Below are 14,786 nucleotides of genomic sequence, written 5' to 3'. Positions count from 1 at the left end.
GCGAGTGTCTGCGTCATAGTTTCCAAAATCTCAGCTTTAGGGGATTGAAAACAGAGAGCAGGAGTAAACGAAGCAAAAGTGATGTCCTTTAAAATTTTATAAAACGAGTATTAAGTATTAAAACGAGTCAGTGTAGACGTAGCCTGAGGCTCAGTGTTTGCTCTCGTGTCATCCCTATCGGCGGAGGCACGTGACTGAACACAAGGTAGGATGTTTTAAGGGGACGGCTAATGAACGTATTAACTGAATTAAGCCACATGAGCTTCATTAAGTCGGTGAGAGATCCTAAATGTTGGTTTTGATGCTTTTTCGTTTAACTGCCCAACCATAACACTCTGTGCATCCCACATACGCTCACTGGTGCGGAAGTGATAGCCCAAGTTCATGACCCCACACTGCAAGTGCATGCGACGGTGAACAGAATGTCTGGCCCTTGTTCCACGGAGAGAGTCTGCACGTCGTCGCAGACAGGCAGCAGACAGACACACACTGATGTTTGGCCCTGGAAATGGTGAGAGACAAATACTCCAGAGACTCTTCTCTCACTGCTCTATCAATTATTCACAAGTCATAACATGGCCGGCCAATAAAAGACACTCATATCTACGCGTGCACAAACACACACGCACACACACACACACGCACACACACACACACACACACACACACACACACACACACACACACACACACACACACAAAAACAGAGCCTTGTGGCTAAAAGGACTCATACAGAATCAGCTACAGGAATAGATCTTATTTTATTTAAACATATTTTTATTTGAACATATGTTCATTTTATTTATCGATGAAATTGTCCAAAACATCAAATATTGTGACTTTTAAACTAGAGCTGCAACAATTAGTAGATTAATTGATTAATTGTTTTTTAAGCGTCTCCAGTGTGAAGTTTTGCTGATTTTGTCTATTTCACCTCATTGTAAACGGAATATGTTTCAGTTTTGAGGCTGTTGTTCAGTCAAGACAAAAAATTGGAAGACTCCGGAAAACTGAGATGGATATCTTTCACTATTTTTTGATGTTTAACAGACTAAACCAAAGTAAATTAAGCAGTTCTACTTTTAACTATGATGCACATCTGCGCAATGTATAAGGATTCATGTAACAAAATCCAAATCATAAATTGTCCTTCCCACTATGTGTGAAAAAAATATGTACAGTGCCACATTCCTGCATTTCAACAGAATAACAGAAAAAGGACAGAAAACAAACCAAATCTTCACAGAAATACATGTGAGAATGTGTTTTTTTACAAATCCATCACCTCATCACTACTCAAATAACACACTGCACAATTTAAGTTACCAGTGTTTAACGTTGTTATATCAAGGTTGATTGATTTGCCAAGAAAAGAAAAGATCCATGATAATCATGTGACAGAAGACAATAAAATAAAATAAGTGGATTGTTTTGCCTTAAATCAACCATATGAATGTCTGTCTAACACAGTGGATGCTAGGTTCATCATCACATGCTGCCTGAGAAGCAGAACAGTGTGTGACTCATTATTCAAACACTCTACCCAGATGGCAGAACACACCCTCTCTGAGATTTGTGATTATTTTCAGAAAATTACAGGCCAAGTTCTGGAAAAATTTGACTGTCGGATCAGACACACCGCTCCACTTTCTCTTCTCCCACAGGTACAAACTGGGTCAGCGGTGACCTGTAGGCCTGCGACAGTGCGTCAAACACCCAACACTCCGCTTTTAGCAGTGGATCAGTACCAAACATTTAGACAGTGTAACACAGAGAGAAGTAGATAAGTAACCATCCATTTCTAAGACAAACAAATGAACACTCTGCTGCCTCTGCTGTTTTACCTCCAGACGACACCGAGTCGAGGCCGAGGCATGTCTGTGTTTGTGGGAGCAAACTCACACAAACACAGACACAATATTCTGATAATGACCTCGACTCATTTCTACTGGTGAGAGTGACTGTGGAAATGAGCAAAGAGCTTGAAAACCCGGGCTCTGCCTTTTACCTTGAGAAAAATCTGACTAAACACTTATTATAGAGCTGCTTTGAATAGTGTGAAATAGCTCTGCAGAAATTTTGCTGAGCATCAGTTATGCCATCATATCCACAGCAGAGGAAATGACATGCTGACAACAAGGTAACAAAAGCCTATATTTACAGCTGACAACAGACTGAGAGTGACAAGTACTCTTGTGTTTGGGTTATTTTACAAGGCAGGAAATGCCCTTGCTAACTGGATAAACTGAGATAAAGTTGTTCCTGGCGTGAACAGCAGCAGCCCATACACAATAGAGCATCCTTTCCACATTCTCCAAGTGAAACAGCCCAACTAGATATTCCTAAGACTCCAAATTGTCCTTGTTATTTTCATTGCTAGATTTGGCAGCAACTGGAATTAAACAGTGTGAGGTAAAGATACCAAGAGTCTTGGCCACTGCAGAGAAAGTAAATAAATCCATGGCATCATTGCATTACCACTGGTGTTGTGAATTATTTAGAGCTATACTTTAAAAAAAAAAACTAGGGTGAGGCTAAACCTGGGACAGACGTGTTTATATCTGTACAACACTGAAAACAGACCACTGTCAGACTGTGTGCGTCCGGCCTTAGCTCTGCCATATCCTCAGCTGTAACTCAGCAATCCAGCATTAGTAGATACAGGGTCATCAGGTAAAATAACTGTCTTCAGTGGAGTGATTCCTCTCATTTCTTTGCACAATAGCTCCATTTGGAACTCACACTGAGTGAACACAGCGACCATTAGACAGGCAGCCATATGGTATCCAGACAGGTGCTAAAGAGTGTGGATCACAGAGGACCACACAGTCAACAAACTCATTAGCCTTCGTGCTTCTTTCTGCCATGAAGTGCAAAGACAGACACTGACAACTGCTTTTACACATTTGCCCTCAAAGACTAATATATTTTCAATAATGGTTCTAAATGACAGATGCTACAGAAGCTACTGGGAAACTGACACCAGACAAGTGTGACAAATCTATTCATAAACATAACTGTCATCATCTTAACTCACTTGGATATTGAAATCAGATTATTTAAGATTCGTGGTCACAGCTCATTGAATAAGAGCAAACATAAATAATAATTTACATCCTGTATCTTTCGTGTTCTTACTAACTTGTTTCATGTCAGTAGATGCAAATATTCCTCTCACTGCACCAAAACGTGGCAGGGCGGTTACATGTAAGTCAGAAATAAGCACTCCAGCGCCCTCATGTATTTTGGGTCAATAATAGAGGGTGTGCATGTGTTCTCAGTCTCTCTGCTGAAAAACACAATGTTTGATTTTGGCATAAAAATCTGTTCTTAACTTATAAGCCTTTGTGCAAGAACAAATGCACATAGCATTGGTGAAAATAATCACAGAGTGAAAAGTTAATCACTACTTCTCCCATGACCAGCCTCTCCACACAGTTTCACAAGGAAAGTATTTAGACATTTCAGGGTTTAAAAAACTGCATTTAAATCGATGCTGATTCTTTAAAGAAGATAAACTCATGAGTTGTTGATATAAAGACTGACAAAGATATATATATATATATATATATATATAATAATTTTTTATATATATATTTATAAAATTATCTTTTTATATATATATATATATATATATATATATATATATATATATAATATCTATATATATATAAAATTATTCTATATATATATATATATATATATATATAGGAATTCATATGGATAAATATATATTTCCTCAACAAACCAAAATAGTCTATGTATGTGTAATACACTACAAGGAATAACTTCGTGCTCTGTGGGCTGAGCCACACTGGATCACAGTAAAACCCGCCTTCTCTCTATATATTCCATTTATGACGCAGCCACTTCACGTGGGGCTTTTACTGAACATGAACGCAATTTTCTAGCTACAGTTTCACCCACTTTCCTTCTGCTGTACAAGACCTGCTCTGCCTTTTACAACATTTTACTCTTATTATACAGATTCATTACACACACACACACACACACACACATACACACACACACACACACACACACACACACATCCTTGTTTTACTATACCCGTCATTGACATAATGCATTCCATTGCTCCTTACCCTAACATTATCCATCACAACTAATTGCCTATCATAACCAGAAAACCATGTCTTAACCCTCAAACAGCCAGTTCAACTTGTGGCCTCCAGCATTGTGCTGTCAGACCCCACATGTGCAGCGGGCTCCTGGTTTTTGGACCCCATGAACACCCCCCCCCCCCCATACACACTCTTCACATTCATAAATTATTGGTGGAACTAGTGACAAGGAAACAAAACAAATGCTTGTGGTTCCTCGACTGCAATAATGGTGTAATTATAAACAATAATATGAGAGTGACAGCCCCCGCTGCTCTGAAATGGCCAAATAATCATTTCTAATGCATCATTAAATGCCGCCTCTCAGCGTCTGTGGCCACAGACCGTCTCTCAGGTTGTGTGTTGACAGTTCATTAGGGGTTTTTACTACACTGCGATTGTGGTGATTGGGTAATGAAGTGATGGGGGTGGGAAAGACAGCAGGCAATGCTGCACACAGATTACTACCTTGTTTGGATGACGAAATCCTATAAGGACTCATTCAAACCAGCGAACAAAGGCAAAGGGGTTTTGAGAAAGAACTGCTGGTTAAACATGCTGTAGTACCTTCTCTGTTGTAGAAGCTATAGAGAAAACATGACACACAATGCTGGAAACTATTAGTTGGCAATTCTTCCTCAGCAATATGATTCAAATAAAGAAATTAGTTAATCCTAAATTAATCTGCGAAGGACCATAATCTTACATTAAAATGGAAATAAGAGTGTAGAGAAAATAACAATAACTTTAGTCTAAAGGCAAACGTTGTTCCAGGTTAAATGAGTGGCAGCTCAACAAGGTCCAGGTTGATTCAGCTGTCCTCATGTGTTGCTCTTCACAGTCGAGAATGAGGACACTGTACTGTCTGTTCTGTCTACAGCATCTGCAACATTTCAACTATTGTTAACTGTGTTCAGACGAATCAAACCAATCACAATCAATTATTCCATATGTTTTTAAATATTATAAATATTATACTTAATTCATTCATTTGTTATTGGTAAATTCCGGACATGTCTTTTTTTAGTTGGATTTAGTAATTTAGGAAAGTTATTCTGACAGTTCCTTCCACTGATGTCTCTTATCGTACAAGTCATATGAGCATCCATCAGTCACATGAAAGTCTCACTGGTTCCCTATTGATTTTCAGCTGGCTACCATTAAGTGGATATTCTGTCCTAACAGGATATGCAGAGGTGTGAAATGGGAAATTAGGTACTAGGTCATTATAGGTCAGCGTAATACCTGCCATCCCTCTGATTCTACAGCAGCAGCACCATCCCAGATAACGTGTCAAGAAAACATACTGCGTACACAAGTTAATTGTCACATCACTGTAATCCAGTACAATGACAATCTGACAACATGTGTTAATTTACTCCTGCAACTTTAAGACTCCTTAGCTCTGTATATTTCATAGTATATGAAGAACCAGACAATATATTGTAGTTTGCAATGCAAAGGGTTGAGAATCAAAATGTTTTACTGAAAAGACTAGTGATCCTATAATACACTATGCTATGTCTGTTACTCTAATATCAGTGGGACTGTAAGTCTCTCACGTGTCTCCAGGCCCATTTTCACGTCAACCATCTTGAATAATTCTGGAAGACACAACAAATGTTCCACACTCACCTTACGTATCCCTTCCACTTCAAAACCATTGAGGTTTGCATACAGCGAGTGGTGCCTCTTTCCTAACAATGATGTTGAAGTGACATTAGCCGTGGTCGGGACCGCCTTGTCCAAGAGCCCATGTTGGGTATTAACCTGCTCTTCCGACCTCCTGAACTCCGGCTGTTGTCGTCCAGGAGCTTCGGCCTCCTCGCGGCTCTCCATCTCTGCGGGTGCCGGTGCAGGCTCGGGCTGCTCAGGCCGAGTGCACAGGTCATACATCACTCTCAGTCAAAGTCAAACAGCGCGGATGGGATCAATATGACCAAATGAGGTGCCCAGCCAAGACCAAGCCATCACGGGCTTTTCATTTGCTGGAGGAGAATAACACAGATCAGCTGTGGCAGGTTGACTTCAGAATGATAGAGATGTCACTTTCCTCCTTTTCTCCAACAGTTTATAAGGACTGTTTTTTTTTTTACAGCTTAGGTGAAGTGTCTGAAACCAAACAGAGGACGGTTTTTGCCACGGTTGAAATGAACAAAACACATGAAGTTGCAAAATACTCCACAGCAGGAGTTAAAGCTGACAAAAATGGCACTAGTGTAAGAGTCAGTGTGCCATTTCCAAGACAAAACCAGCTACATATAAACCAGGAGTTGTAAAGTACCTCCTACCTCTGCACTGTGACGTTTCCCAAAATGAGGACAATGAGCCCTAAAGGGATATTACATATGTTCAGCCTTGGCTTCTCATTGAAATATGATGAATGTCATCGTCCTGGTAGCATTCTTCAGCATACTGTTGTTTGTATTTATAACCGTGTAGCATTCAGAATCCTACTCACTACGTTGACATAGCCTGTTCCTTCATGCCTTGCCGCTCTGTCGTCTGAGGGGGGTTTTTCATAGGTACTTGTCCGTAAAATGAAAAATACACACCGCTCCAATTCTTATCCTACATAATGCTGAAACAGCGCATGTAGGCCCGACCGAAATAGCAAACAAGAAGAGACGTACGATGCAGAAAGAAAAAAAGACAACAAGAAAACGATTTAACTAACAGGTCTGCACTCCAGTTCCCATTCTCTCAGTGAGCCTGAGATGTGGGTGGCATGTTGACTCTTGAGCTGTGAGTCTGTCCTCATTGATGCTGCTGTGTCAAAAAGCATTTCATCCAGATGCTATGAGACTCGACGGGGCTGCTTAATCCCGTCTTGGTTACAGCGCCATAAAGGTGAAGAAAGAGGACGAAGGGAAAAATGTGTGTGTGTAAGACGGCGAGTGTCGCTGAGAGGAGGGGGTAGGGAGGACTGCTTCAATCGCCCTATCACAAAAAGGCAGGCTTTGAGACGGGGCCCAATCATTACCGTGACTAGAGCTCGTTTCCATGGAGATGACGCTGGAATGATGTTGGCTGCCTATTGATTGTTCAAGAGGCAGTACACACTGCAACACAGGGAGGCTGCAGGAGGCAGGCAGAGGAACAAGTGTGTCCAGTCCAGACTAATTCTAATGTTTTACTGCAGTTGTGCACGACAAAAACAAATCACGTCAGACAGGGTGATGAATGCTGCACACAACCAGACACTAAAAAAACAGAAGGTCTGATGCTGCCAAAGATAAACGGTGTCATAACTTAATGCTGGTTTATTCAGCCTTACAGTCCTCCTCTCAACTAGGAGGTACTATCAAGTACTGCAGCTAATTGTCTATCAAATGAGCAGGGCAGCCTAATAAATCCCCTTAACAATTAGCGGCCTGAATACAAGCCAAGAGGGGGGGTTGTCAAGTTATTTGGGATGGCATCTAGTTAAATCCTCACTCAAACTTGACAAACATTGTTTCAAAGCACAAAGCCTCATAATCCTTTCAGTGTAAACCATTTAAAGATCCCCAGTATGTGTCAGTTGCTTAGTTGCTAACAGGCATGTATACAAAACAAATATATATATATATATATATATTATATTATATATAATATAGTAAATAATAAAAAAAAGAATTAAAAAAAAATTGTGGTAAAAAAATTAAAATAAGTACATTTTTTACCACTTTTGAACCGCTGCAAATTGGGTTATCATGTAGAATAATTCTGACTCTTACTAATGAACTCCAGTTACCCTTCATGTGCAATCAAGTTCATCTATAATCAGAGGGGATCAAGAGAGGGGGGTATGCTGTCAGACAGTGAATGGTTACCACTGCACTGCCGCTGAGAGGACAGTGGTGTTTTGTATTCTCACTGGGTAACAACAGGGTGAAACTCCGCCATAGGCACAGGATACCTTTGATAACAACCTGTACCAACCTATAGGCTCTTGTTAACCATCGAACCTAATTCCATCATCAGCTGGCTTGATTGAATGGGTTCTAGCTAAAATCAGAGGAAATGACAACACAATAAATGTATTGTATAATACTAACTCAGATACCAGGTAATTTAGTTCCTGCATCATCTTTCCTCAAAGTGGTTTTCTGTGGTTGCCATGGTCACACAGCAGGCCACAGCAAGCAAGCTGTGATGCACCTATCCAACTTTTCTCTACCCATATCGATTCTGACACCTCAACTTGAGAGCATTTGCTGATTCCCAGCACCAACCCCACACAAGCGCTCTCTTGTTTCTGCATTCAAATCGGTATCTCACTGTGTGGAACCCACTGGAATCATTTTTATGTGAGGCAACGTGAGGCCAGGGATTACTATAGCACTAGAAACTGAGCTGACAGCCTGCTGTGACTGAATAAATGCAAGTGACAGCAGAAATGCTGAATTTCACATCGACACTGACAAAGAGAACAAAGAGAGTGTCTCTAATGTGGATGGGTCATGTCACGGCCAAAACCCGCTCTACTTAACTAAGGCTGGTACTGGCGCCGATACAGAAATGGCGTATTGGATCAATGCATCCCTAGTGTCAAGCTGAAAAATAAAGTTATACCTTCTCCAACTCAGGACCTGTTGATGTCATATTGACATCATACCAGCAATATTACATAAAACTAAAACCTTCCACTATAGTTGTCTCGGTCTAGGCTGACTCTGAATATGATACAGACATGAAAAAATATAAATATATTTTTTTTAACCATTTCAGCAGCTACATGTGGACACAGTGGCACTTTAGTGACGTTTTCTGTCCAAAATAAATCAGAAATGAATTTATAATGAATAGAAATCCAAGTCCGCAGCAGTTCAGTGATGTCAGCTGCCACGGTCACACAACGCAGGCAGTGTGTTCCCGCCGTAATTCACCCAACATCACTGAAGACCTCTTATCCATTCCCACTCATCTACAGCAGATCAAGAGTAGTTGGTAGTTTGATACTTTGTGACTGCTTTGTTGCAGCCATTAAAGGTCACTGTCAGAAAACTCATAGCTGGGAGAAGAGAAATTAAAAATAGACATTTTTCCTTTTATAACCGGCATTCTCTGTTGCAGTGGAATCCAACACTAAAACTGTCACTTTTACAATGGCTCACTCTGAAAATGAAAGTGATATCCATTTCCCTTAACTGTCTATTATCCCCATTTGAATGTACTAACAGGCATGTGCAGTATGTTCTCTCAGTAACAGAGGGAAAAGGCTTTGATCGACAGCCTAAAAAAAGAAGGAGCCCAGACCAGACAGATGAAGCTCATACATATTCCCCGTCACTCGCAGACATGAGCTTCTTATTTTGTGCTAACGCAGCATTTCAGTCCTTTCCATTATTAATTCCAGTGTGCTCACAAGACCGTGGCTTTAGTAGCCTAAAGACTGAAACCAGTCCTGGCATGAACTCCACTGAACAGTATTTCTTTTCTGCTTCAGCTCCTTTGATAATTCAGATCTATACCCTGATCGGGAACAGAGGCCCTGACAGAAAAACAGTCGACAAAGAACAAAATATGTGAGATTAATGCTGCACACATGACATCTGCCACCAGTAACTTATCACATGTTGCACACAAAGACTAAATATAAATAACACTCACTGAGCATCAAACAAAGAAAAGCATCCAGTCAGTATAAGTTAATGCAGGTCAAACAGCACAGAAAAGCAGAGGCCCATCAAGTCATTTAGTCAGGTCCGTCATGGCTCAGTGGTATTGACATCCAATCACACTGACATATTTTGACAGAACCTCCCCATCTGGCTGTTGGTCAAATACATCTGACATGAAATTGTATCCATTAAATTAGGACACGGGGAAAAAAAAAGAATAATTTCTGAAACATCATTTGGAATTGAGCAAAAACCTAAGCAGCTTTCAATAGCTGTCACAGTATCAGCACACATTTCAGATACAACAGCTGATTTACACAACACTTAATGTGCAAATGCCAAAATACAAGTACAGGACCTAGATTTACTTTTATCATTGCGAAGCCTTACATTTTGGGCAAATCTAATAAACTATGCTAAGCTTCTAGCGTCTGTGATAAATATGTTTCTCCTGGTGTATTGCACATGCACATCTTTTCACGTGCAGTAACATATCTAATATTTTCATGGCACGAACAGAGGACATTTAGGAATATAAAAGTGTCAGTAGAATGAAAAATGTGGACTGTCTGTGTTAAAAACAAATAAACAGCAGCTAACATGAACAACAGTAGACATCCTTCTGACACTCGTGAAAGACAGCTGACATGATTAAAAGAAACAGGCACGAGCCGGTCCGTATTTGTTTTGGTTCACCTCAGTGCCAGTTTCTGGAATAACAAAGGCGATGCCTTGGCAGTGCTGTGCAAGAAATACATTATGAAACAACAATGAGGCTGGGCAAAGTGGGCATTTCTGCTTTGATTAATTATTCATTTTCCTCCCAATGAAAACTTGATCCAAAATTTAAGAGACAGAAACACATTGACCCACTTCTGCCACTCAAACTTGGAAGAATCCACCGCCAACACATGCTAACCCCGGCCCCCCCTCAACAGGAATTCACCGTCATGTATTTTACACCACGTCAATCACATTAAACGCTTTTTTCAAATAGAAACCAATGTACTGGCAACAAATTAGGCTGCAACATGAGCAAGTGTTTAGTTTCGTACAACAGTGTTCGACTGTGTGTGTATAACTGCTCAGAAAAAAAAAAACTCCTCATGGAAATGTTAACAGTTGCTGTTTTGTACTCTGTGTTTCTGCTGCTGGCGATGCACCACCGCTGCCTTTTGTGTTGTGTGACTGCGTTGCTTAGCTTAGCTCTAAAAGGGGGGAAATCATTGGACATATTATTTGACTTCACCCGATGATCCCAATTGTACAAAGAACTACTGATAAAAAATATCAATTTGCAATAAATATGGTTCAAATTATTGTAGATTCTGTGAATCTTTCCATGGTACCTTTTTGTGTGATTACTATGTTAATGAGTTTATGTTCAGCCAATCATAAGCCCAGGTTAACACCTACATTTGATGTGTTTCTTTAGAAATTATGAAAACATGAAGCTATTACAGCTAATGCTTGTCAAACTGTGATTTACAGGCTGAGGATGAACCAAACTCCAGTACAAAACTAATTGTATTTTCGATCGCTGAAGGTTCCCCGTGGAGTTTTTTGATCTCTAATAGCATCTCTGTTTTGTTTATCTCATGCACAAGTATGGGGACGCACATGCACATATGTGCTTATGCAGATTGTGTGGTACACACTCCTGTCAGTGTTTTTACATTATTCCACTAATCTACAGGTGGCGAGAACATGCTAAGATATACTGCAATGTTCAAGCAAAGAAAGAGAAAGAGACTGCAAGCTAGTAACCAAGGATGCAAACAATGCTGGATTTTTAAATCAGCTATGCCAATGTTTTAAGAGGAAGGAAATGCATTCAACAAGTTTGATAGACCTCGAGGATACACACAATGCATCTGCAGGGCACATTTTAACAAACAGGGAAGCTGGACGTATTGTTTTCCTTTAAACAACAGGGCAAAGCTGAAAGATGTGTCCTGTTACCTCTTTCCCGCACACCAGCCACTACGTCTGCAGCGTCTATCTATGGTTAATTATATAAATACAATGTCTAGCAATCCAGCTGGTTAACTTAAATTCAAGTAGTGAAATGCACTGGTTATGATGTGATTTACCATCTTGATTTCGCTTAAAATCATTTTCCTCCAAAACAAATGTGCAGCATACTGTATTTTATGAAAATATGAAAATATCTTATTGCTACCAACGATTCAGTGTTTCACATTCTGTCTGTGTGTGAAGGAGGACGACCAACAAGCAGTATAATAGACTCTATACATCCATACACCAACATTTCTACCAACATACTGCATATACTCAGTATATGTTCATTGTGAATATACAACCAGTGAAAATGTGAAGAATAATTTGGAGATATGAAATATCTTACCTCCATGTTTCTGTCCATGCATTTGGGGGGTGATGACTCGTCTGACCCGGAGGACTCAGTGCACAGGGGGGGCTGGTCGTCCCAGCCTGCATGGGGAGTGTTGTGTGGGTGACAAATTTTCAGAGAGCTTCTCCGACAGGTGTCCACGTCTGCAGCAGTGGTGCAGGGGTCAGCTGTGCACAAGTCCCTGCCTGAAGGCTTCTTTTGCTGATCTTGTTTGGTGTTTTTCTTAGACGAGTGGGAGGCACTCTGCGATCTTTGAAGTGTCACAGAGGAGTTATCACCATCTTTCTGAGTTGGTTTTCTTGAGAGACGTTTAAAAATGTAGCTGTGGTGTCCTGCTCTCTGCCTCCCCTGCAACAGTCTTCCGTGGGCCTCTAGCAGGTGGCAGAGGAAGATGGCCTTTTCTAGCTCAAATTCCTGTCTGTGATGCAATTTATAGACTGCCTGCTCACCATTTATCTCCTCATACAGTGTCAGCAGCAACTGCTCCAGCTTTGTGTACGTTTCTCTGCTGCACAAAAAAAAAGCCTCCTTCCCTGTGGAATCGACCTTACTGTATCGTCCAGCGTCTTTAATGTCCACCTCCTTAGCCAGCAAACGCCAGCGTCTGTTAGAGTGCCTGTCCTTTTGGGACCCACGCCTAGACGTCAGCTCCTTCACGGCCCTCTGCTGTTCCCTCTCTGCTTCTTCTCGCAGGCGCCTTAGCTCCAAACAGAGGTGTCCGCAGGCCCGCTGTGTTCGATTCTTCTCCGCTTCCAAGTCAGCACGCAGCCTCTCAAGCTCTCGTCCATAGTCCGTCTGGCTCTGGCACGGTTTCTTGGATGACAGTGCCAGAGGGTTATCCCTGTCTTTCCTCATGATGGCTCATTCACAGCACAACATGCGATGAAAGGCAAGAAACATTCATTTCTAAAGAAGGGCCATGCATCAGAACTGAGAGGAAGTGCAGGTGGGTGGGTGATGGGTTGGTTATCAGACATGCAGCATGCAATTATCACACCAGGTCACTGGCCACTGGAGGGATGAGACAGTGGAGGATGTGAGAGAAATGGAAAAATGATCAGGTATTATTGTTTTACGTGAATGCACTGACAAGAAATGCAGTGTTTTCAGCATGGTGAAAGCACAAGTGACGATCCCTCTGTCTGTTAGAAGCAGAGGTGGACAAAGTACACAACTTCATTACTTGAGTCACAGTATAGATCCTCCTGGTCAAATATTACTTGAATACAAGTGAAACACATGTTTACTTGAGTACTGGAGTACTTGATTTTAAAGATACTTAAGCACTCCAAAGTACATTTTTTATGTCAACACATTGTTGTATTGCTCCACAGCACAGACTTTCTTGTAGAACCTGTAGAATAAAAAGCTTGAATGTGCTTCAAAGCTGATAGAAATGGTCATAAAAACACAAATGAATCACAGAAGGAGCCATTGTTGTTTACATATTTCTTTCTTTAGGCAGTGATGAAGTTTGGTCATGGTAAACACAGCGAACGTTTAAAATGAAAGGAATCTTTCTTTGTCCACCCCTGGTTAGGATTCAGAAAAAAACATGGTAGCACTCAGAATAGCTTTAGGAAAGCAAGCACATTAAAAACACAGAAAATAAATGTGTGACATTTTGTTATAAATAGAGAAAGAAACCATCTCTGTGCAATGAGTCCTACCAAGATACAAACTGGTTATTATATATTTATATGGATACATGCAATGATACCTTACAAATACCTTATCATGACTGTGTTATACCTGATTTATATTTGTTTTATCTGAACTGACTTAATGAACAGATGCCGACATCATGAGAACATATAAATAAACTATCCCCTCCCAGTTCACGCAGTCAGAGATAGGATTCATGTCGCTTATGCTTGGGAGCAGGAGCCTGCCTTCAACTGAGGATGCAACAGGTGAAGTAGTGAACTCCCAGTGAAACGACACTGCAACGTCAGCTTTCTTTACTGTAGCCGGTTTTACCATCACTAGCTCAACTTAGCGGTGTCCATATGGGCGGGCGCTGGGTTCATATTACAGAGAGGATGGGGACTTCTTCGGCTAATGGCTAATTAACTATTTTACTGTAGCAAACTATTATGAGGTAAAGTAGGTGATGCTAAATTAGACGGCGCTATCTGATAACACGAATAACAGTCAACATGATAATGGAGCTTTAACAAGTCCTGACTAGCTAACTACGTCTTGTTAGCAAGTGTTAGCTAACCGTTAAGTTTTCTAGCTACAACTTGTATCAAACTCACCTCCCAGCGGACTCAGCCGTTAAATTTAACTTTTCATCAATGGCGTCATCCTCTTTCAACCCAGGTACTTTTGTTAAAATGGGCTATCCAGCAACAGTGAGGCAGCTAACGTTGATGGTTACAGGTCCATGAAGCCATGCAAGAAGAGTTTGTTTATCTGTCAGGCAGCAGTCTCTCACACACACACACACAGGCTGTGTCCGGCGTCGCTCTGATGGCCAGTCCAGGAGCAGTGCTGCCTTCACGTGCACTCCGCCATCAACGGATCAATTAAAGTCTTACAGTGATACTGAATCTCTTTCCATTAAGAATATCAAGAATTCCTGTGGATCTGCATCGTTCAGCAAACAAACAGAAAGAGGAGAGTAATGAATATTGGCTCTCGTCTCAATCAAAGTTTTCAGGTCGTATCTGTCAAGAGTTG

The 14,786-nt window shown here is 40.9% G+C and overlaps 1 protein-coding gene across 8 annotated transcripts in view; it reads right to left on the bottom strand.

The window, feature by feature from the left end:
* Window positions 1-14,557, bottom strand: part of LOC130182287 (RIMS-binding protein 2) — a 61,532-nt gene extending 46,975 nt beyond the window's left edge. For 6 of the 8 annotated variants that reach the window (XM_056397091.1, XM_056397095.1, XM_056397097.1 and 3 more), the window contains exons 1-2: window positions 14,363-14,557; window positions 12,096-13,112 (exon numbers count right to left, since the gene is read on the bottom strand). In XM_056397091.1, the coding sequence (XP_056253066.1) occupies window positions 12,096-12,956 (861 nt within the window). In that variant the 5' untranslated portion in view covers window positions 12,957-13,112; window positions 14,363-14,557. Of the gene's footprint in view, window positions 1-5,756; window positions 7,018-12,095; window positions 13,113-14,362 lie in introns of those variants that run through there. The other 2 variants (XM_056397099.1, XM_056397098.1) reach the window with 2 other exon arrangements.
* Window positions 14,558-14,786: the final 229 nt, after the last annotated feature.

Source organism: Seriola aureovittata, chromosome 15 (genome assembly GCF_021018895.1).
Source record: "Seriola aureovittata isolate HTS-2021-v1 ecotype China chromosome 15, ASM2101889v1, whole genome shotgun sequence".
Taxonomy (NCBI): domain Eukaryota; kingdom Metazoa; phylum Chordata; class Actinopteri; order Carangiformes; family Carangidae; genus Seriola; species Seriola aureovittata.
This window is presented reverse-complemented; position numbering and strand designations above follow the sequence as displayed.